The sequence below is a fragment of the Seriola aureovittata genome, chromosome 4, assembly GCF_021018895.1.
Source record: "Seriola aureovittata isolate HTS-2021-v1 ecotype China chromosome 4, ASM2101889v1, whole genome shotgun sequence".
Lineage (NCBI taxonomy): Eukaryota > Metazoa > Chordata > Actinopteri > Carangiformes > Carangidae > Seriola > Seriola aureovittata.
Window position 1 is genome coordinate 20,013,813 of NC_079367.1, and position 21,988 is coordinate 20,035,800.

The 21,988-nt window shown below is 39.3% G+C and overlaps 1 protein-coding gene across 3 annotated transcripts in view; it reads right to left on the reverse strand.

The window, feature by feature from the left end:
- Nucleotides 1–21,988, reverse strand: part of cadm1b (cell adhesion molecule 1b) — a 149,883-nt gene that overhangs the window by 13,759 nt on the left and 114,136 nt on the right. For 2 of the 3 annotated variants that reach the window (XM_056374461.1, XM_056374462.1), the window contains 6 exons: nt 21,573–21,725; nt 19,260–19,397; nt 13,968–14,126; nt 12,389–12,485; nt 11,924–12,096; nt 2,597–2,647 (listed from right to left, as the gene is read on the reverse strand). In XM_056374461.1, the coding sequence (XP_056230436.1) occupies nt 2,597–2,647; nt 11,924–12,096; nt 12,389–12,485; nt 13,968–14,126; nt 19,260–19,397; nt 21,573–21,725 (771 nt within the window). The remainder of the gene's footprint in view (nt 1–2,596; nt 2,648–11,923; nt 12,097–12,388; nt 12,486–13,967; nt 14,127–19,259; nt 19,398–21,572; nt 21,726–21,988) is intronic. The other variant, XM_056374463.1, reaches the window with a different exon arrangement.

Sequence of the window (21,988 nt, forward strand, 5' to 3'; positions counted from 1 at the left end):
CACACACACACACACACACACACACACACACACACACACACACACACACTGTATATTTTAAGACACTCTTAAGACCTGACAATATCACCTCTTGTGAAACTTTCTAACCATGACACAGCAAAGAAGACAAACAACTCCTGGATTCTGTGCTTTAACGTGACATCTGCTCCCCCGCTGTACAAAACCATTGTTAGGCCTTGAACTGGCATTTCAGGACACAAGGCTACAACAGAAAAAAATCTCCGAAGTTAATTTCTGCATCAATTATGAACCACCAAACGGGGGAGAGCAGGTTGAAAATGTTCAGCGTGTTCATCTTTGATGCTACAGAGGCAAAATCGCATGCCCATGTGGATGTGCTGCATATAATGGATTAGTGAATGGCAGCAACTTAAAAGCTTAATGTTTTCATTCAGTAAATTCATCCTAGTCATAAGTACCAATCAAACCTACCAACACTAGACAACCACTATGTCTACAACGTACTGGTTGTTTATTTGTTGATTATTTGTTCATTTTATTGAATTCCCATCAGCTTTTGCTATGGCAGCTAATCTTCCCAGGGTCCACACATTAAAATGTCCAAATAAAAGACTAAAACCAAGGTTCAAACTAAAACCAATAAACAAATAATATCAATTAATGGTCCATTACCGCATAACAAAACATAGTGGCAACAAATTTTCTACACAATAACAGATGAATGGCAATTAATATTTAAAACAATATAACCAGATTTAAATACACAACTATCCCTGAAATGTCATGAAAATGACAACAACCTAAGATAAGGAAGCCGCTTATGACCTGGTTATTCAAAGTTTACATTTTCAATCTATAACCAGTTTCAATTATAATTAGTTGAAAAACTTAAATGATGTTTCTTGGGGTTTTTTTTTCATAATAAGCTCTTTGATCTATATTTGACAATGAATGCTTCTGACAATTTACTGACTGGACTTGTAATGTTAGGATCATATATAGTAGCAGTCCAATTGCCTCTGATTACAACAGAAAATCGCAGCTGGTGGTGGCAGCGGCCGCGCCAATTCACACTCTGGTTGTAATGGATCTGTAAGAAATCGTGCTGTACACTTCCTTATTGGCGAGAGGAAAATGCTATACTGTGCCGTTATGCTGATTAAGGTAGCGCAAAGCAATCTACCACAAGCCAGCTTAGCATTGCCCCTGTGACAGGGTATTTAGAAGAGTAGTGAACTGCAAGAAAGCTCAATTACATCCTCCCAGCATGTACTGCATAAATCACGGTAAATCCTCTTTCAAGCCTGTCTTTCGGAAATTACTGGAATGTTACAGCAGAAAACACGGAGACGGCTGCATCAGTGTTACTCCAAGGAGAAGAGCTTAGGGAAAAATGCAGAGTAATGCAGAGCTCTGCAAAAGCAACTTCCTGTTTGACTGGGCCACACCCAGACAGAGTCAGAAAGCTGAAATCATGTTGTATCTATGCAGCATGATCACTGGCATACTGCCGAAACTAAAACTGAGACAGAAAAAAGCAGGTTTGAAGTAGAAATTTCAAAACATGAGGAAGCAATTTAAAAAATGCAAAGGAGAAGTGCGCTGTCACAGTAAACAGAGATTTTTTAAAAACCCCATAGGGCCTCACAAACATGACTACAGACAGTGCTGTTTATGTGACTCTTGACCCATATTTTTAATGAATAAATACATAATGCACAGATAAACTACTGGAAAGCCAATTGTGTGATCAAATAAATTTATAAATGAATCATATCTGAAAGCTGCCACATTACAATATTGGAGCTTTTGATGCAGTCTCACATTGAGTTTCAAACTTGTTATGTGAATATTGCCACTCCATATTTTTATGACTACATGAATTGCAGAACGATCATGACAAAAGGGCCAAAATTGCCATATCTCTAAAGCAGCTATTGATAAACCGATCTATTCTTTAAGGATAGTTTTTGTATTGAAATGTCACATTCTGGCATATCCAAATGTCAACTCCCAAGGTTGCCTCGCCATCTGTGTAGCCTTAGTGGTGCTTTTGAAATAATAGCTTTTTTTTTTTTTAATGGTTAATATTGAAATGAAATTTTTGAACAGAGCTAAATCAAAGTCTAAAATAGTGTGCACAGAAGATGGCAAAAGGTTGCTATGCTATAAACAGCACAAATGAACTGCCTTTCATTTACTTCATATGTCTTTGAGAAAAATAGTTATTGATGTTTTTTGGCCTCGCAAAGACGAAATGTGACTGGCATTTGTAGGGGAGATGCAAAGGGCATTATAATATGATGGATGGGCCGGTTGAGATATAGCTGCAGATGCTGATAAGATAGCAGAAAGCAGAGTCTCTGCATTTTCTCAGATCAAACATGTGACTGGAAAGGGCTGTGACAGGTGTCTCTGACAGCCGCACGGTGCTTGTCCGCGGTGTCACCTATCAGCAGCACTATCTGATTAAAACTGGCCATCCACGGACTCTCTTAGCCTTAGGTACAAGATCTTTCTCTCCTCGATCGCTTGATCATACATGCATGCAAGCTCACACACACACCACACATATATGATTGCTGAGAGGGACAGTAGTGGGGGCATACAGTACCTTGCGTGTTGACTGGGTTGGTGGTGGGTGTGGGGATAGTAGTGGGAGCATCTAGATGAAAAGAGTAAAAAAAATAAAGAACATGTATAAGAAATAAAGGAAGACAAGAGTAAAGAAAGAGACAAAAGTCATTGAAGATGAGAAGCTGCACTATAAAAATCATAACATGCACATGTTTTAGCTGCTGTGGTGAGTAATATTTTAGGAGACTCCATGCTAGCAGCTCCGTGAGGTTGTACTTAAAGGATAGGTTCACATGTTTTCAAGTCTATTTTACAACAATAGTCATGTGCCCATATGAACATTGAATCAGGTTTTGCTCACTGTGATCATTCCTCCAGAGATCCCTCCTTAAATCAATTTCAGTGTGAGTGATGGCTGGATACAACCCAAAGTCCTTTTCTGTGCAAAAATATATTCAGAGCTTTATTTGAAGTTAACATGAGGCTTAAGCAGCCTGAGTTAGTCAGACAGAGTGAGCATCTCCCAAAGTTACTATTATTTTTTAGAATTAAATCTTTTTGTGTTAATATTGCTTCACCGCAGCTCAGCACAGAAACGCTGTTCAGGAAGCTAAAGGAGGGAATTTGATACTATAAACACTGACTTTGAAAGATATGCAGAGTTAGTTTGATTAACTCTGACTACTTAACATAAACTTTATGATAAAACATGTTAAGAAGGGATCTCTTTAGGCCCTTTATAAACAGGAGGAATGGCTACAGCAAAACAAAACCTGGTTTATCGTACATATGGGCACCTGAATATGGTTTGAAGACAAACTTGAAAAAACTCCAAAACCTATTTCCTTTAAGCAGCAACAATGTTTGAGCTAAAGCTAACATCAGCATGCTAACATGCTCACAATAACAATATGCTGATGTTTAGCATGTTTAGATGTTAGCATGCTAACATTTGCTGATTTGCACTGACAACAACATACAGCTGAAGCTTACGAGAATCTTAGTTTTTCCATGTATTTGGGAATAAACCAAAGTATTGCACAAAATAAAAACTTGACCCAAAGGTGGCGCTGGATGAGAATATTAATGGATCGTCAAAACAATTACAATTCATTACATTCATTCAGGGATTCATGAATGTCCAAAGCAAACTTTTCTGGCAATCCTTCAACTTCAACTTCACAGTGGTGGCACTCCAGGAAAAGTCAGGGAATTATCAGGGCATTGAATCATTTTGGAACCATGAATATCTGTACTAATTTTTGTGTCAATCTATCAAGTAGCTGTTGAGATATTTCAGTCTAGATCAAAGTGGTGAGCTAATGTGAAAATGCTGACCTTCTGCTAGTCGTTAGGATTCATCCTCTGGTGACCATGAATGTGTGTACCAAATTTTATGGCAATGCATCCAGTAGCTGTTGACACATTTCACTAAAAACAAAAACTTAACCTCATAGCAGTGCTACAGGAAAAGTCAGGGGATCAACAAAGTCATTAGGATTAATTGCCCTGGGGAATTTTATGGCAACCCATCCAGTAGTTGTTGAGATATTTCAGTCAACACAAAAGTGGTGGACTGACCTGAAGGCCAGCATTACTATTCACACTGCCAGCATTTCTAAACATATCAAGAAAAACACTAATATTTGCACAAGGGTTGTATCATATTTCATTATGGCAAGAGTCTGAATTTCTTTTTTGATAAATTTTCTAATTAACTATGAATAATATTGTCTGGCAATCATGGAAAGGTATTGCTATTTTCCACAGTCTCTCTCAATAATTAATGTCAAACTACAAATTAAACCACTCTGGTGGTCTCCCGCTGCAGCACAGCAGAGCCCCGAGCAGCATCCTCCGCCCCACAATGTACTGATTAGGCCTGTCACTAACCCCCAAACAAAATAATCAGAAAGACAAAATGGAGGGCAATTCAGGTATGTGATGGTGCTAAGGAGGGCTTAAAGCTTCCTCATCAGGGGAATATATGCCTGGCTCTGGTGCAGGGGAGAGATAGCACGACCCCTTGCTGTGGGAGAGTCACAGCAGGGGAAATTGGCTGGCTGTCTCTGTGCCTTTACTGTCTGCACTCCATCAAAAGACAGCAGTGGGGGACCACACACTCCCAAACTAATGATAAAACATCAAGGACAGCATAATGTTGCCGCCGGGGATGGAGTGTATGGTGGAGGTGGTGTTGATGGTGGTAGGGGGGTATCAGGGTATCAGGAAGAGATTCTCCTCTGACAGTATTTGAAGAGGGGGGTGGGCTAGATTTCTTTCCCTGTGACCGAAGGCAGTCTGATAGCTGAAATGTCAGTGTCTGGAAGAGGGAAATTGGCCATTCAGGGAAGAGGGTCTTCACAAAGGCCGGGATAGGATGTGGCACATATAATATCCAGCCGAACAAGAATTCTCCATGGGCAATTTCCAGGCTGGATGACTCTGGGCTCAGCATTATGAGGGCTGAAATATGAGTGTATTTTGGAGAGGCCATATTTTCAGGGAGTATTTGTATCAGTGAGGAATTTGATATGAGAAAATTTAACCATAAAGTGAAACAATGTAGGAGAAATTGTTTATCTATGCCTGCTTAAATCTGCCTGCCAACACGACAGCAGGGAAGAGATTTTGCTTTTCTTTTGTCTATTTGTTTCTCTTACTTAAAGTTCCCTTTACGTCAGCTTTTATAAAAGTATTCTCCAAAAACAGAGGGAAATGTCTGTAAAAGAGGTTATTACAATTAATCTAACAAATTCTTATTGAGAAAAATGAATCTACAAGCTCAAGTGTTGAAAGACATTCCTCATTATGTGTGTGATTCAGAGGGATAGCCTGTCATAAGAAGAGGGAGAACCCTGAGTCCTGTCCATTCACATTATGTCAAACCCCTGATAAACCCCAAATTTCCACTGGCTTGTGATTCTTTGACTTCTGGTCCATGGAAGATTTATAGGTCAAAAAGTCAACTGTGGCTAAACCGTGGTGGTAAAAAGCAGTATTGTTCTCCTGCCAACAGGCAGTATGTGTGAGTTATAGCACCAGGTCACCTTTGAGAGAAAGGCCTCTGTCTGGCCAGCTCTCTCCCACACTACACACTGACCAGGGGGCACAATTCACAGCCTGCTGCAGACACACCCTTGTGGACAACAGCATGACAAGCCTCTTTCTCAGCCTTTCGACCAGCCACATACAATACCTGCACCACAATGGGACTTGATTTGATGTGGATTTACATCGGCCTCACACCTGTCTGGGCTGTCGCACAGTGAAAGGTCATTAGTCTTTTTGAAATAGGAAGAGCCCGAAGGACTAGCACTGGTAGAGGGTGGCAGCAGGATGGAAGAGCGCTGATGGACGATTCAGCTGAGCACTATCAATAATACTCACAAGCAAAAAACAACTCATTAAAATAAAGCTATTTGTTGCATGCTATTGGTTAAACAAAAGGCATTTTTGACAGGTGTGTGATGGCTTCAACAGGACCAAGAGTCCATAAATTAAAAACACAAAATGGTAAAAATGCCAGATAAGAGAAGAAATTGGTCATTTTGTAGACAAATGTGAGACTGATGTTGGTAGCCGTGATAAGAGAAGTGTGATAGTTGAGGTTTTGCATTGCCACTGAAAAACAACACAAAAACAGCACAAGGTTATCATGCGAAGACCAATCTATGTGGCAGAAACACACACTAATTAAGCCACTGTAGCAAGCATGATTAGTCTGGGACAACAAACCCTCATATGGACCACAACATGATTTTGTCTGGCATTAAATCCTCCAGAAAAGAGGTGTGGGAGTCGCAGACATAATTATACGCTGTTATGAGCACCTTTTGCCAATCTCCTGTGTCTCATTATAGTGAGCTGAAGTCATAGAGCTTCCAACGCTCGTACACCAGAGGAACAGTGTTTAATGGAAACTGGTAAAATATGTGGATAGGAAGATACTAATTGAAGAAGTCATGGCAAAAGGCACAAACACTGATAACAAAGCTATTGTAGCTTTTATTCTGGACCAGAGAACATTTGCTTCCCATTGCTCTTCATTCATTCATGCAAGTGTTACAGATGCAGCACGAAGCAAATGATACATGAATTTAACAGCAGTCGAGACTCATCATTCATGAGTTCTTAAATGCCCGCAGGCAATTCACGGAAAACTCCTGAACTATTAGAATATTATATTATTACTTTAAAGATGTGTGTTTGAGACAACTTGTTCATTACCCCAAAAAAAATACACACAATCTGAGAGGATTTACTCAAGGAGAGAGTACGGTAAATCTTATTTTCAGAGGAATCTTTGCACAACAATTAGGAATTTAGTCATGAAAGCTTGAATAAGTCTGCCTTGAGTGAGCTATTTGCCGGCATATGCTGTCCTTTTGTTTGGGAGTGATCATTTTGGGCCCATTGGGAACAAGCAGATGTCATCATCTGCCTGGCAGAGCACGATGATGAATAACCATGGGGCGGCAGAGTTATGAGAGTCACAGGAAACCTATGTCACAGTTACAAAGTCACACATGACAGCTGGTGAAATACACACATTATTTCTCTGAACATCAACTAACCTACAGAACTGCTGAACTTCAGACATATACTATGATGATGTGACTTGAGTTATTTTTCTCAAGCAACTGAAGATATTTCAACAGTGAAAAACTGGAGTACCAGTGCTTCTCTGAATGCTTTGTACCTGAGAGATTTGGATTAGTGAGGTCCTGCTGTGTTTGAAACTCAGTTTGTAAGACATTCGTAAAAAACCCACATGGTTATTCTTCCTGCATTTTCAAAACAACAACAACACTTATCTGCTAAACCATTCAGGAGGTGGTGATTTCACATGTTTTTAAAGTTTCCAGGTGTTGAAATTGAGTCCCAGGTTTCTTGAACTATGTCGGAAAAAAACGTGCATTTGTCGTACACCTACAACACTCTCTGTTTCTCTTCTGCAATTTCCCCTGAATCGGACAGGTTTTTGCCGTCTCTGCCCAAGACCTTGTCCCTCCATTAAAATCCTATTCACTGCTTGCCCTACAATTAGTGAAATGGCGTTGATGTGAAAAACGTTACAAATGCATTTTATTTTCACAAATGCACATCTTCAGCAACTGTCATAAAAAGTTGCTCAACAGCCAGACAAAAAAAAAAAAAAGTTATATTGCTGGTTTTTGACACACAGTTCATGGCTGTCAGCACGACCTTAACAAGCAGACTGAGTAATAATCAAAACAATATCAGTCTGAAACCTGCAATCTCTCACAAAATCCACAATGAGCTCGTGTTCAACAACAGCTTTGCTTTTAGCATAACACTGCACCTCATCTCCTGTCCTCGTCTGGTCCTACAGCTTTGGCTGCATGTTAGTTTTAAAAATGAGTGTTGGTTTCAGTGGCCAAATCTAAGAATCTGCATCAATGTGTGATGAATAGGCTATAATGGCATAGTTTATGCCATAGTGTAACCCACCAGGAGACAATGTGACAGTGTTTGTAAAGGTGTACAGAGAGACCTCATTAATTCATTTCAGTATCATTTTGCTGTTGGCATTTTTCTCTAACCAGCATAATTCCTCACATCTGGCTAAAACTATCAACAGAAAAAGTAAACTGCCAGAGCAGTGGCTTATGAAAGTTACCATATGTGAGTACTCATTAAAAAAGGTTTACTGGACTCTTTTTTTTTTACCTCACTGTGCTTTTATCACTGTGTCTTCGGAGTCAAATTAGCTGAGAGTCCACTTCCATGGAGAGAAGCCACAGAATTAAACTTTGGACTGATCAATATCTAAACTGACATGACTGTAACCCTTTCAACGTTATGCAAATCAACAATTCTTCTGAGATCTCCTTTTTTTGTGAGGCATGGTTCACATCAGCAGATGTTTCTTGTGCAAACTCAATAGTGTTTTTATAAGTCAAAGTAGCTCTAACCCACACCTCTAATCTGCTTTCATTTATTAGACTCCATGTTTTCTAACTCCTGTTCTCCAATTAGCTTTTGTTGATACCAGTACTTTTTCCAGCCTACACACCGAATGTTTGAAATGATGTTTTTAATATGGACGAGAACAATACAATGATTTGTGTTACTAATTAAAACAGACAGAAGAGTGCTTGCTCATTATTGTAACATGCAGCTGTGACCATACTTTAGGACAAATCTATATATAAATTCAGGTAATTCCAAAGGTTCACTTAACTTTTCTCACCACTGTATGTATGTTAATGTATATACATCATTCAAAAGTAGTTGAGTAGTGTAGGTTGGAAAAAGTATGTGACCCCTCAGATACTGACATCAAGAAAAAGCTAATTGGAGTCAGGAGTTATCAAACATCACTTAAACACAATTGGATGTGTGGGTTAGAACTACTTTGACTTATAAAAACACTACTAAACACTAATGGCATTAACAAAAGCTAATCGGAAACGGGGGTTAGAAAACCTGGAGTCCAATAAATGAAATCAGATTGAAGGTGTGGATTAGAGCTACTTTAACTTCTAAAAACAGTTTTGATTTTGCTATTCACAAAAAGCATCTGCTGAAATGAACCATGCCACATCAAAAACAGATCTCAGAAGACTTCTGATCAAGGACTGTTGATTTGCATAAAACTGAAAGGGTTATAGTGTAATCTCAAAGAGTCTAGATATTGATCAGTCCACAGTCAGAAAAGTGACACAACGCAGAATGCTCAGTGAGGTGAAAAGGAACTTCAGAGTAAGAGCTGAAGCTGGTTAAGATCTCTATTCACAAGTCCACAATTTGCAAATTATGGAGCGTGGGGCCCATGGCAGGACAACACAGAGGAAGCTGCTGCTCTCGGAAAAGATGTCACTGCACACCTGAAGTTTGCCAAAAGCACCCTGACCTTGGAGGGAGCATCATGGTTTGGGGCTTTGCTGCTTCTGGGCCTGAACAGCTCAACATCATCAAGAGGAAAATGAATTCCCAAGTTCATCAAGGTCTCTTGAAGGGTAATGTCAGGGTGACTGTCCAGCTGCTGAAGCTCAGAGTAAACTGACTACAGAATGACGTCAAACAAAGAAAATCCACCTGTTGGAGTGGCCCAGTCAGAGCCCAGACCTGAAGAGAGACATTCACACTACATCCTAAGAACATGTTTGAGCTGAATCAGCTCTGTAGGAAGAATGATGCAAAATTGATCAGAAGCTCCTGGAAGAGCTTGTTTGAGGTTATTGGTGGCAAAGGAGGTTGGACCAGTTATTAAATCCAAGGGTTCACTTACTTTTTCCCACCAACACAGTGAATGTTTGATGGGTGTGTTCAACAAAGACACCATATTTTAGAATTGTTTGTGTGTAATTAGCTTAAGCACATTGTGTCTGTCTGTACTTTGTCTGTACAAGATCAGATTATATTTTACGACCGATTCATGCAGAAAACCAGGTCAATCAAAACTTTCTTGCTACTGTACATAATTCTGCACATTGAAGCCGAAACATCCAAATGAAGTAACAATAAGTAAAACAGATTTTTTTAAGTGGAGGCAGACTTTATGTTCTGAACCTCAGTTCATGTATCTTGGAAACTTAAGACTCCAAGATAGAAACATTTTAATATTTGAGTCAATAAGTTTGATGGAAAAGCAAACCATAATCTAACTTAGAGAAACATTAATATATCACAAACTGCCATTTTTTTTTTACATAAAGTCTTACAAACCTACCCAAGATTTACCCTGCAGTTAAGATTTCTAATTAAAAATACAAGCATTTTGACAATCAGTATAAATTACACACAAAAGATGTGGGAAGAGATTTTTTTTTTTGTACATACTAGCAGAGCCACCCTTTTCCCTTGTTTCGGATATGGTCTCTTTCAGACAATGTTCTTGGCACACAGGCAGAAACAAATTGAAACTTGGGAGCGAAATACAAAATGCTCTTCTAAACAGCAGGGAGCAAGCGCTCCAAGGAGAGAAAACTAAACTCACCAACAATGGCTGCACCTGCTGCAAATTTATTTTCCCCTCATCCTCAACACCCCTGCCAGCCACCAAAAATAGGAAATTAAGGTCCGAGTTACATGATTCCTAAATGATGAAGTCCCTCTCGCTTTCAAAACTTCAAACAGTTCCCTCCTGCTGTTCCCACTTGGGGATTCAAGTGCAAAGATGCCTGGTGCACCTTTCAACAGTTGAGTTGTTTGCAAAGAGGTTTGAACTTTTTCAGATTATGTGCGATTTACAGCCAAGTGAATTCACTGGCAGTAGCAACAGTAATTGTATTTTTATGTATTTGTTATTTATTTGAAGTATTTTTGGCTTTGTTTTTTGTTCTATTAGTTGTTGTTTGGTGGGTAGTGATGTGTTGAAAAGAAAACAAAAAAAACCTTTATTGGTGTACCATGAGTGACAATCATGTTAGAAGAAGAAGAGGCCTCAGTGAAGAGAGGTTCAAACCAAGGGGGGAAAAACCGTCCACGGCATTTAAAGTCAAGTCCTAGGAGAGCTGGTCCCTCTATTGCCCTTTACTGGTTGGCTGCAGAACACATTGAAATTCTACACACTTCAATGTGAGTCAACAGCACCAAAACGCATTATCATCGTAGAAAATAAAGTCGTGCTGTCTGATCATGTCAGAAATCAAAAGTCTTTATAGTTTATCAGTTTATAGTTTTTCCAGATTTTCAAACAGTCCTTCCTGCAAGATATTCTAGATAGATACTAGCTCCTGTCTCGCCTCCACACAGCTGGCCAATCATGGCCAGGTGAAGTGGGTGTGACTGTCAGATCGTCAGTTTCGGAAAGTGACAGAAATGGTCGAACACTTACTAATTTGTGGGGGGTTGGGGTTCCAAAATTATCCAAGCATCCAGCAAGCACTTCGAACAGAGTTTAGCATCCCCTTAATGTGTCTGTACATGTAGGTCTGTAGTGTCTTTGTCTTGCTTCAACAATATAAACCTACCATGTAAAATCGAACTTCCTGGGTTTCTAACACACCATTCCAAAGTCAACAGCCACTTTATCCATTTCTTTCCGCTCTGTATGGTTCAAACTCATCGTCATGCAATAATAGTACAGCGGCAGCTCAAATCTTCAACATAAATTTAGAGCGCCGTGGATTTGTCAACCAGCCACCTTCTGTGATTAAGCTCCCTGTTCCTCTTAATAATGGCTTACATCCATATATGTTTGAAATGTCAATGTGTTTGTTGCACAAATGCTGCAGTAAATCCTTATCGTTGCAATACAATCCCCTGACTGCCAAAGCTACTGTAGGCATTTAAGTCTAAAAATCTTTCTATATCATCAATATAGACTGAATCCTTGGTGTAAAAGAGTGATGGAGGCATTTCAACATCAAGTGCAGTGAAGCGTGATACCTACCATATACATAGAGGATATAGTCGTCGTAGGCCTCTCCCACAGCATTGGACGCCACACAGCGATAGGTGCCATTGTAGGACTTGTTGAGGTTCTCGATGTAGAGATCAGAGCCGGTCACCACAGCGTGAGGCGGCACATCCTCGTCTACTCTCAGCCAGTTGATCTGATGGGGACTGGAGAGCACAAATACCACACACATCATTCAGGCTCTGTCTATCCACGCTAGAAATCTGAAATAAAGGTCAAATCTGAGATCGTCTGAGGAGGGCCATTGGCAGGGCCTGTCTAATGATGTCCTTTATACAGCGTGCTAACAACTGGTAACATTTAAATGGTACAATGAAATGCAAAGGTTAGAGGGTGCTTGGACAGGCAGAAAAGGGATATACAGTGGAAAGTACGAAACTAAACAGAAATTTCATTGTTCGGAAGTTTTGAAGTGTATCCATTCTTGTGAGTACTCACTGTGGTTTTCCTTCTGCGATACAGGTCAAATCTAGGTTGTCACCCTCTCTGGTTAAACCTTCAGGATATGTCACCACAATCTTCACCTCTGGTTTATCTGAAAATAGAAAAAAGATGAGTACTTACAATGATCCAGTGTCATAAGTTATGACAAGACAGCAATTTTTTTATCCTCATACCTGCAGACAAAGCAAAAGTTAAATGATCATTGGGCTCTGAGGTGAAGCGCTGAGAGAAACAGATTTTTAAATGAAAGCAAAACAGCCGAGAGTGAAACATAGCAGAGGATGAAATGATTATCCGATTGCTCAGTAGACATCCAGTGAGTCTACAGTACCTTTCAGCAAAAATGATTTTTCCCTCTTATCAATGCTAGCCAAAGATTACCAAAATGTCAAGCGGTTCCAGTCAAGCTTTCTCTTTTTCCTTGAAAGGTCAGACAAAACAGTTGTCTACCTGAAAAAAATTAACATTCTACACAGACTACAAAAGGATACCTTAACCTTTCTTTAATGTTTAACAGTGTAAGGAAGCCTGTATTACCTCTTCAATCAATGCACCATTTAAAGAACACCTAAACATCATTTGACACCTGAGTTTTTTATTCCCTTGTGATGACTGTATCCCACGGGCTGAGGCACTAGTACACTGTAAGATTAGGATGCCAGGATGGATCTATGATCCATAGATAACAGTGTCAGGCAGTGAAAAACGTACACTACATCTATGATCTGATGGTCAGAGGATACCACTGAGCGTCTGTCTACCTGGGGCACATTTCACTAAGGCATCCTCAAGAGTAACTGCACATAGTTTGTGGATGTACTTTATCTCTCTGTAGCCTCTCTGTAGTAGTTTTGAGTCTCTAACTGAATTTTAAAATAATACAAGCCTCATTTTGCTTATTTTTGTAAGCTGTGGTTGTTTTGCATGTCTGTAGTCATTTTGTGTATCTTTGGGGTCATTTTACATCTCTGTACTTGTTTTGTATATCATTGTAGTTATTTTGCATCTCTTTGTAGTTGTTTTGAGTCTCTTTGTAGTTATATGATTGACTTTCAAACAGGAAAAGTTTACAATAATCTCAAATAGAAGCTCTGTCCCAGGGATCCCCTGCGCCCAGTATACCTGTTCAGAAGTTAAAATATACTGGAATAGAGTTCAAGAGGAGCACTATATAAATCTTTTTGGCAATATATACATACTCACATACACTCATGTTGGTGCAATAATTTAACAGAGGTGCTTTTTTTTTAAAAAAAAGCATTTTATGCCCAAAAATAACTTCATCTCCTTGGAGTTATTCTGCCTGAGATCTGTGTCAGTTTTCTGCGTTTTCAAAAAAGTAAATTATATCAATTAATCATTTTTTTAATTTTTAAAACTGTGATTGTTACTGTTAGTGTGTGGTATATTTGAATGATCAGAAGTGTCTGATACATGATATCAACAAATGTCACAGCCTCACCAGTAAGTACTTAAGACCCTCACGAGCCCAGGCAAGAGACAATCTCTGGCACTGTCTGTGGGGCCCTAGTGTAGTTCTAGACTTGAATAAGTAACGTTTTAGGCCACTCACACAGCACTTCCAAGTGTCTTTGAGCCAGGAGGTCCTTTACAGCTGGGTGGTCAATGATGCAGTCCACTGGCACTCCATCGTCCTCTTTGGTGACAGAAAATTTTACCCGGCTGGTGACAGTAAACATCCTGTCATATGTCTCCTCAACTGCCATATCACCTAGAAAAACCATCATATGCACAAGAGGGGAAAAAGTTAATGACTAAACAGCTCAAAAACAAATCTGAAATTCTGCAACAGCACCAACCTGAAGTGGCCATAATGAGCAAATAGTCATAGCTATTAAGAGCACATTACCTGTCAAACTGGAGTGTGTTCAAATGGCATTTACATTTAATTTATGATTCAGTGATGTGGTGCCCGAACAAGACTTTAGAGGATTCAGGTGGGCCAGAGGCCTTCAATTCTGATGAGAGCAGGGAGGAGCGGCTGGGTCATACTAGCCTGATAATGAATGCCTCTGCAGCTCGAGGGCTGAGCATTGTTGGGGCTAACCCTGCAGTAATCTGCTGCCCACTAGGCCCTAGGCTGTCAGAGGGGCATTCATTTAGAGAGCATTACAATGCCACAGGGGCATCGCATTAGCCGTAGTGCTGAGTGTGATGGTTTACTCGCACTTAATGAAGTGAGGAAATAATTACAGCCCCACTCTGACCTGCAGCACACTTCCATTTCAGCCTTGTCACAGGGGAGCCCGGCTGGACTCGGGGAGGGCAAAACACTGTTGTTCCACAGTTGGTGATCACCAATACACACACATGTGGCCTCTTGATGGATATTAACCCCATTTAACACACACACATCTACCCGAGAGCTGCCTACATAAAATTTAAAGTACTGGGATTGGTAAGTGGTCAGTGCGCTTCAGGGTATTAAATTTGACCACTTTGCCAAGTGTGGTCAGGCTGTTTGAAAAGCACACTGACTGTTAGAGAAGAGTAAGTAAGTAATAACAGTCACATTATAATAATAACAGCAGGAATAAAAGGTGTGATGTTGTGATGAGAACACATAAAAATAAATGTTTAGAGACTGTGATTATCTTGGTGTTTTGTTACAGAATCAGCCAGATGGCAAACAGGACTGACTGGCAAACAGTTCATTTATTAACATTTGAACACATTAAGACCCAAAATGAGTGAAGACATAACAGGATGTACAACACATAATGTCCTGTCAGTATAAAAGTACGTATCTAATGTTATATATTTCTTTTCCTCTTGTAGGCTGTTAACTACAGCAAGTAATTTGACTTCACTCTAAAAAGCACTGAAAGCATTAACGTGATACACAGCAAATTAGTTAATCCCAAACATCTTTAGTTAAAGCAGAGTGCTGTGATCAGTGGTAACAATCTCAGAACGATGCCATCTTGTTCCTAGCCAAACAACAGAAATTTCATATTAAGAGCTTTTTTTGTCGCCATGCAATCACAAAACCCGACAATAGGTCACATTTGTAAGGTCAGCGAGGGCGTTTCCGAGAGCTGGGTGAAGTGCAGTATGAATTGGAGGGTTGTGGTGATTAGCCATTATCCTCTCAGCCAGTCACAATGATTGTCTCATACCAGCCACAGTGCTGCATTATAAATAGGCTCAGAAAAAGGCTTCTTCAAATAGGAAAATAATATCAGTGTCCAGGAACTTCAGACTGGCATAACACAAACATGTTAGAGGGCTAAATTGTTATCTCAATATTAGCATGTTTATTTTCCAGTATCTATTAGAGCCGAAATGATTCGTCAATTAATCAATTAGCTGGAAGATAATCTGCAACCGTTTGAATAATCCAAATTCAGTCACTTTTCAAGCAAAATTGGTGAAATAATGCCAAATATTTGCAGATTTTTTTTTGTCACATATCAATTTTTTTAAATTTTTTTTACAATATTCATGTCTGTAATTTAATTTAATTGTGTAATGTAATTTGTATTTAAGATTTGACAAATGTATAGCGACTCACACATTAAATAATAAAAACTTGGTTATGTTTCATGTGACATGTCATGACTGCACTCCTCTCAATGGAAACTTTGTGGACAACAACACAATAACTGTTGATTTATCAAAAAAAAAAATAAATAAATAAAAAACATGACAACAACATTTTTTTTTATAAAAATAGCTCCATTCTGCCTTTTACTACTTTCAGTGCAATGGAACTCCCATTATGTTGTGTCTCTCATTTGACCTCTGAAACATGCGACATACCAAAGGGATTGGCAAAACACATTTCAAGGTCAGGAAAATAGCTCTGCCTGGGCTCAGCCCAGTGCTGTCATGAAAAAAAAGTCCTTAATTTGACTTCTAGTATCAATTACTTTTGAGCATGATTCTTATTACAAAGTCATTTTAATATGAAAAAGAGTTTAGAAAACTAAACTAAAGGCTCCGTGTCATGTTTTCAAAATCTGAATGAGAAAGACAGAGCCAACCAATGCTTGTCAATTAATAGTGTCATCCAAACCAAGACGAGGAGAACAACAGCAGATCAGGTCGTGGAAGGACTCCAATCTGAATGCAGAGGAGATTTGAGTGTTGCAGCAGAGATGTCAAATCAAATGCTCTTGTGAGCATCAACCACCGATCAATCCCAGCGCAATCAAGCATAGCCTCTTCTCAGGGTGACATTTTCTTTCAGTCAGCTTCTAACCCGAGTCTTCTGCCTGCCATCACACTGCAGAGCAGCCACTGATCAAGCTGTTTGAACACTGCTCCAGCAGTACTATGGCACTGGCATTAGCATTAATAAAGCAGGCCAAAATTAAGGTAATACAACTACCAAAGCACACTGGATCAATATGGAATAATAATTGTGCTATTAGACAAGTTCATTTTAGGCATTTCAAATTTGAGTGTGATTACAAACTTCAATATTACGCTATCAATTTGAGATAAGCCACTTTTTTAAAAAGGATTTATAAGCTGTTATTAATTGTTAATAAAACTATCAATTAAGTAAAAGTTATAGTAGGTAGCTCATAAAGCATTTATTAATGGTTTGAAGCTAAGTTAAACCAGGATGTTTTGGGTTGCCAGGTTATGAAAAATCTTGATGAATTTAAGACTAATGTGTCATACTGGAGGAGGATTTTTCACAACCTGGCAACCCAAAAGAAAAAAGTTTCTCTTGTTGGATTCATATATATGATATCTGATCTGTAAAGCATTAGCAAATTATTTATGTACTATTAATAAAGTCATTAATCACAGCTTCTAAAGGGTGCCTTATTAGAAAGTGGTACCAATATTACTTTTTACAAAATATGAAATATTCTAAAATTGACGTTCACTGAGTTGACTTTTCTGTAGCTTTTGACTGTATCCCATAGCCTTCTTCTGTGAATGGAATTTGGTTAGATGCCACCAAGTTTCAATCAGTGAGTAGGTGAAGTGAATGAGTGAATGATTATTTTTGGACAATTTTTTCATGTTATAAGAGCTGCTTTTGAAATGTGTCAACAAATATGAATATTTATCAGAGACACCCCTCCCCCCCAAGGTCAAAATTTAAACTACATGTTCAAGCTCTAATAAAACTTGCTTATAAAAAAAATATAAAAAAAGAAGCTTTTATTTTATCTGCAAAGAGATTCCCAAAATGATTTTTCCTGAATACTGATTGTTGCCATAATCCAAAATCGTTAAAAGCTGAATTTTAAATTGGGTTTGGTGAATTTTTTTTGGGGTGTAAATAGCATTAAATTTTAAGTTGTTTTCCACCTAATCAAAACAGAAAAAAAATACAAGGTCTACTCTCTGTAAAAAAAAATCTGAATAAATCCAATGCATGCAGTTTCACATAATCACATACAAATTTTAGAAACACATTTAAATGCAGCTGTCTGAAGGAACAAATCTCCTCCTGTACTTTAGCAGCAGTAGCAGCTGAGCACTGGGCTCTGCTACATTTAAATAATGTTGCAGCTGTCATTTATGCTAACAAGCATTTTGCCACCTTGTGTGTTGAGTCTCTCTCAAGCCAGAGCCCCGTCAGTCCTGTACCTGCCAGCATGATAAATGGTTGCAAAAGCAATTCGTCCAATTTGAAAGTGTGTTTAAATTAGCCAACAAATTTATTTCTTGCCATTACGGCTGTCTTTCCTACACACAGACATAAGACAAACATGATCACAGAGATTCTATAAAACCAGCCTGATGTGTGCCTTTTAATGTCGATATGCGCAGGAGCTAATGAATTGTTTAGCACGTCCATAATGAGTAGTGATTTCTGTTTCCTGGGGTACAGGAGGACGTGACTCTCTGGCTCTCCTTATGTACCCACTGCCACTATGGATTAGCCCCGTTCAGCATGTCAGTGGCATTTCGCTGATCTAACCATCCTGTTGTGTCTCCCTCCCCTACAAAACACTTGACAACTCATAAACAGAAATTGACTTCGACTCCTGTAGGGAACACTGGAGGCACAGATGGCATTTAGCTTCAGATTCGCTCTTGTCTAAATATTTCATCTCTCAACAAGCCAAATGAATCCTCTCCATTCTAATACATATATAATTTGACAACAAGCCCAGAGATATCCACTCTGTGTAAATACGATATGACTAAAATGAATATCCCCCTTGCTGTACAATAAGTGCGTAATGAATAATTGATCACCCCTAATCATAACTGAGAGGTAATAAGGATTTTTCACCACCCCAGATTATATACCCCTCTCTGCAATGGCCTGCAGCTGGCCAAAAGCACTGGAGTGGAGATGAGATGTGTAAATACAAGTTCATGACCATGTTTCCCATATATAGTGTTAAAGTGTATGCCTAAAATCATATTTCATGAGCAGTCAAGGTGTAACTAAATGCTCACAGTAAATATTTAATAAATTTTACAATCATTTTATGATTCTTCAATTTTAAAATCAAAATTACAATATAAAAGTGGCTTAACAGCAAATGCTTTGTAAGGTTTATGAAAAACATGACATAACCTGAGCCTGGACTCCAGCTCTTGCAGTTCTGAATGCATATTTGATCATTACATACTGTAGCTAAGACTTAGCAGCCCAGGTTTGTGGACAGGGGATTTTACACACAGGTAAAAATAAAAAAATAAAAAATAAAAATAAAAAATGCCCGACACCAGTCGTATAGACCAGGCATCATTATCTTCCTATAGATGTCAGTCAACATAATCAGTACACCACACATTAATGTTTTAGATGAAAACTACATTTTGTTCACAGAGGAAGGGCCTCCAGAGACCAGGACTTGTAGGCAAGTGGACAGGCCTGGAGCATGTGAAGCAAACCAGGGGAGGCTGTTATTCTACTGACCTGTCAGTTCCTCCTCCCCTTTCATCCATCTGATGGAGGCAGCTGGCTTGCTGCCCATGGCTGTGCAGGTGAGCTCCGTCTCGTTCCCCTCGCTGACCACGTCCTCGCGGCTCTCGATGATTGGGCTGCCTGGCGGGACTGAGCCACAGCAACAGCAATGGTCAGCAGCATGACAACATTTATATATGCGCACATAATATTTGGCAACACAATGACAAAATAATAAGGGTACAAACACATTCTTAAGTAATGCATGCATGCCTGTTTCTCACCATTAAGGGAAGATCAAGTCATTAACATTTAAAATGAATTTATTGATTATCTTTTATGTCACAATTACCTCATGTATTGATTTAAATGTCACCAAATTAGCCAGAATCTAGTTACATAGGAAAGGATATTTAAGCCCCTCTAAAAGCAAAGCAGTACCTGTCCACACTTACTTTTAGTGAATGTACATTAAGTAATCATTTGCAAAAAATGGTGAAGGTAAAAAAATAAAAAATAAAAATATTGATCTTGTGTGTGAAATACTGGATGAGCACTTCATGTGTCCTATTTACTCTCAGGAGTAAATGTATTGGGTAGGCCTGTGGCCCTTCTGTTACCATTAACAAATCTGTCCATTTTCCCCTCACTTGTCAGCAGGCGCCTGCTGGATGTTACTGAAGCTACATTTGTTGGACAAAAAAACCCCTATCTTGTAACTGAGACATAAACAAGGACCGCTCATGCAGTAAATGTTTGCATCGTACCAATGGTCCCAGGATCGATTGATAGTGCAATAACATGACTTTGCATGTAATTTACTTACTCAACATTTAGATGGATTTGGTGCTGGGTTACTCTTTAAGCAGGTAAAATATTAACCATGTTTCTTTCTAGTTTAGTTCGTTAGCATGCAAAACTATGGCTTAGGTTGATGGGAATAGCAGTGGGTTTGGAGGTTCATAAACTAAAGTATTGAACAAATTAAAATTCTGACCTAATTGTGCTCTTTGAAAAGTCAGGGGATTACTTATATAGCATTGACATATACCTTTTAAGTCGATATGATATGGAGTACTCAATAGCAAACAGTTGCATATTGATTCTTCCAGTAGTTATGATGCACATTATCTCCACTGTGTTCACCAGCTAGTTGCTCACTGTGTTGGTTCTACTGTTTGGTCCTGAGCCGGTTGAGTACACTGGGTTTTTAAAACTTTTTTTACTGAAAAGAGTTGCCTGCTACATCTGAAAACGATGCTATGAGAGCAGTGATAGTAAACTAACACAGAAAGGTAACAGACTGGACAGTTACACAATGAGCTGAAACTCACTAAAAACCTCTGTAAAGCTGAGGGGAGCTGCATATTTGAGTGATAATTCTCTAAGTTCATTGCTATGAGCAACCCCTTTCACATCGTCGTATTGTTTTCACATCTTATAAATGAATGCCGGTTTGTATGTCTGATGCAGAAAACGTCATGGCAATCCATCAAACAGTTAGGTTGAACCACCAATCATAAACTCAGTCACTTAATCATTTCTTATAAGTGAGCAAAATGAAATTATGATACATCCACTAATCATGTATTAAATCATCATGAGTCATGCATTAGTCATGCATCTTTCAAGGATGTGTTTCATACCCTCATTATAAAGTGTTATCTGAAATTCTATGCCGATGTTATGTAAGTATATGATTACAGCCTATAGTTACATGGGTGTAAAGTCTACTACAAACAGAACAAGGCTCAGTTGTCCCTCGTCCCTGGCCTTAGTCATCGCAGCAAACTTGCTATACTCCAATTGCTTGAAATCAAAAAGTCAGTGGGGAGTTTATTTCAAGGACTCTTCAATGCAACCCTTGGTTCAGAAATACTGCAGCTAGGTTTCAATTGTACAACTAGAGTAATTACTTTAAAGTGCTTTTAATTCCTTTCAATCCCCCAGGATGTCTGCATGTATAATAAAGCTTAACTAGAGTAATTTCACTCCAAAGCATCAAAGTGTGGCACAGCTGACTCTCAATAGGGAATCGTTTGGAGCAGCCAAGTCAACATTCACCGGGATTCACAGAGTCAACACAGCTGCCAAAACCAACGCGGTCTGAGCCATCAGTTTCAGCATCTGCTCCTTTTCGTTATGCTGTTGAGCACCGCGAGAGCCTAATTGGCTGACATTTTGTTTCAGTTGCTAAAGATAACGGGATCAAAGATTACGATTATTTCACATTCACTATCTATAGCTGAGCGAAATACAATGAAAGTGTGCTTGAGGAGGGGTGTGATATGTGTGTGAGGTTCACACATGCACCCTCACACCTACCCAGGACAGTGATGTCTGCGTAGGCTTCCTGAGGAGGATCTGTGTAGAGCTGGCACACATAGCGTCCCTCATCGGAGAGTGACACATTGGACAGAGACACCCGCAGTTCGTTGTCAGAGAAATTCACCAGCTGGAACCGGCTGTCCTTCAGAGCTGTGGGGATATATGTGAGACAGAGACAGTGAGGATACAGAGTACAGGGACACAAACGTGAGACATGGAGTGAGGAAGAAGAGGGAAGGGGGGAAATGGGAAGTGGAGAGGGGTGAGAATGAGAGAGGACATGAAGGAAGACGAAGGAGTCGTAAGGAAGAAAATGAGTTAGAGAAGAGTCGGAGATTGGGGGTGGGGGGTTGCTACCCTTTTGTGGGCTTTCTCCTTAATTGAGTAAAAGAAAAGTGAGTTTCAAAATGATT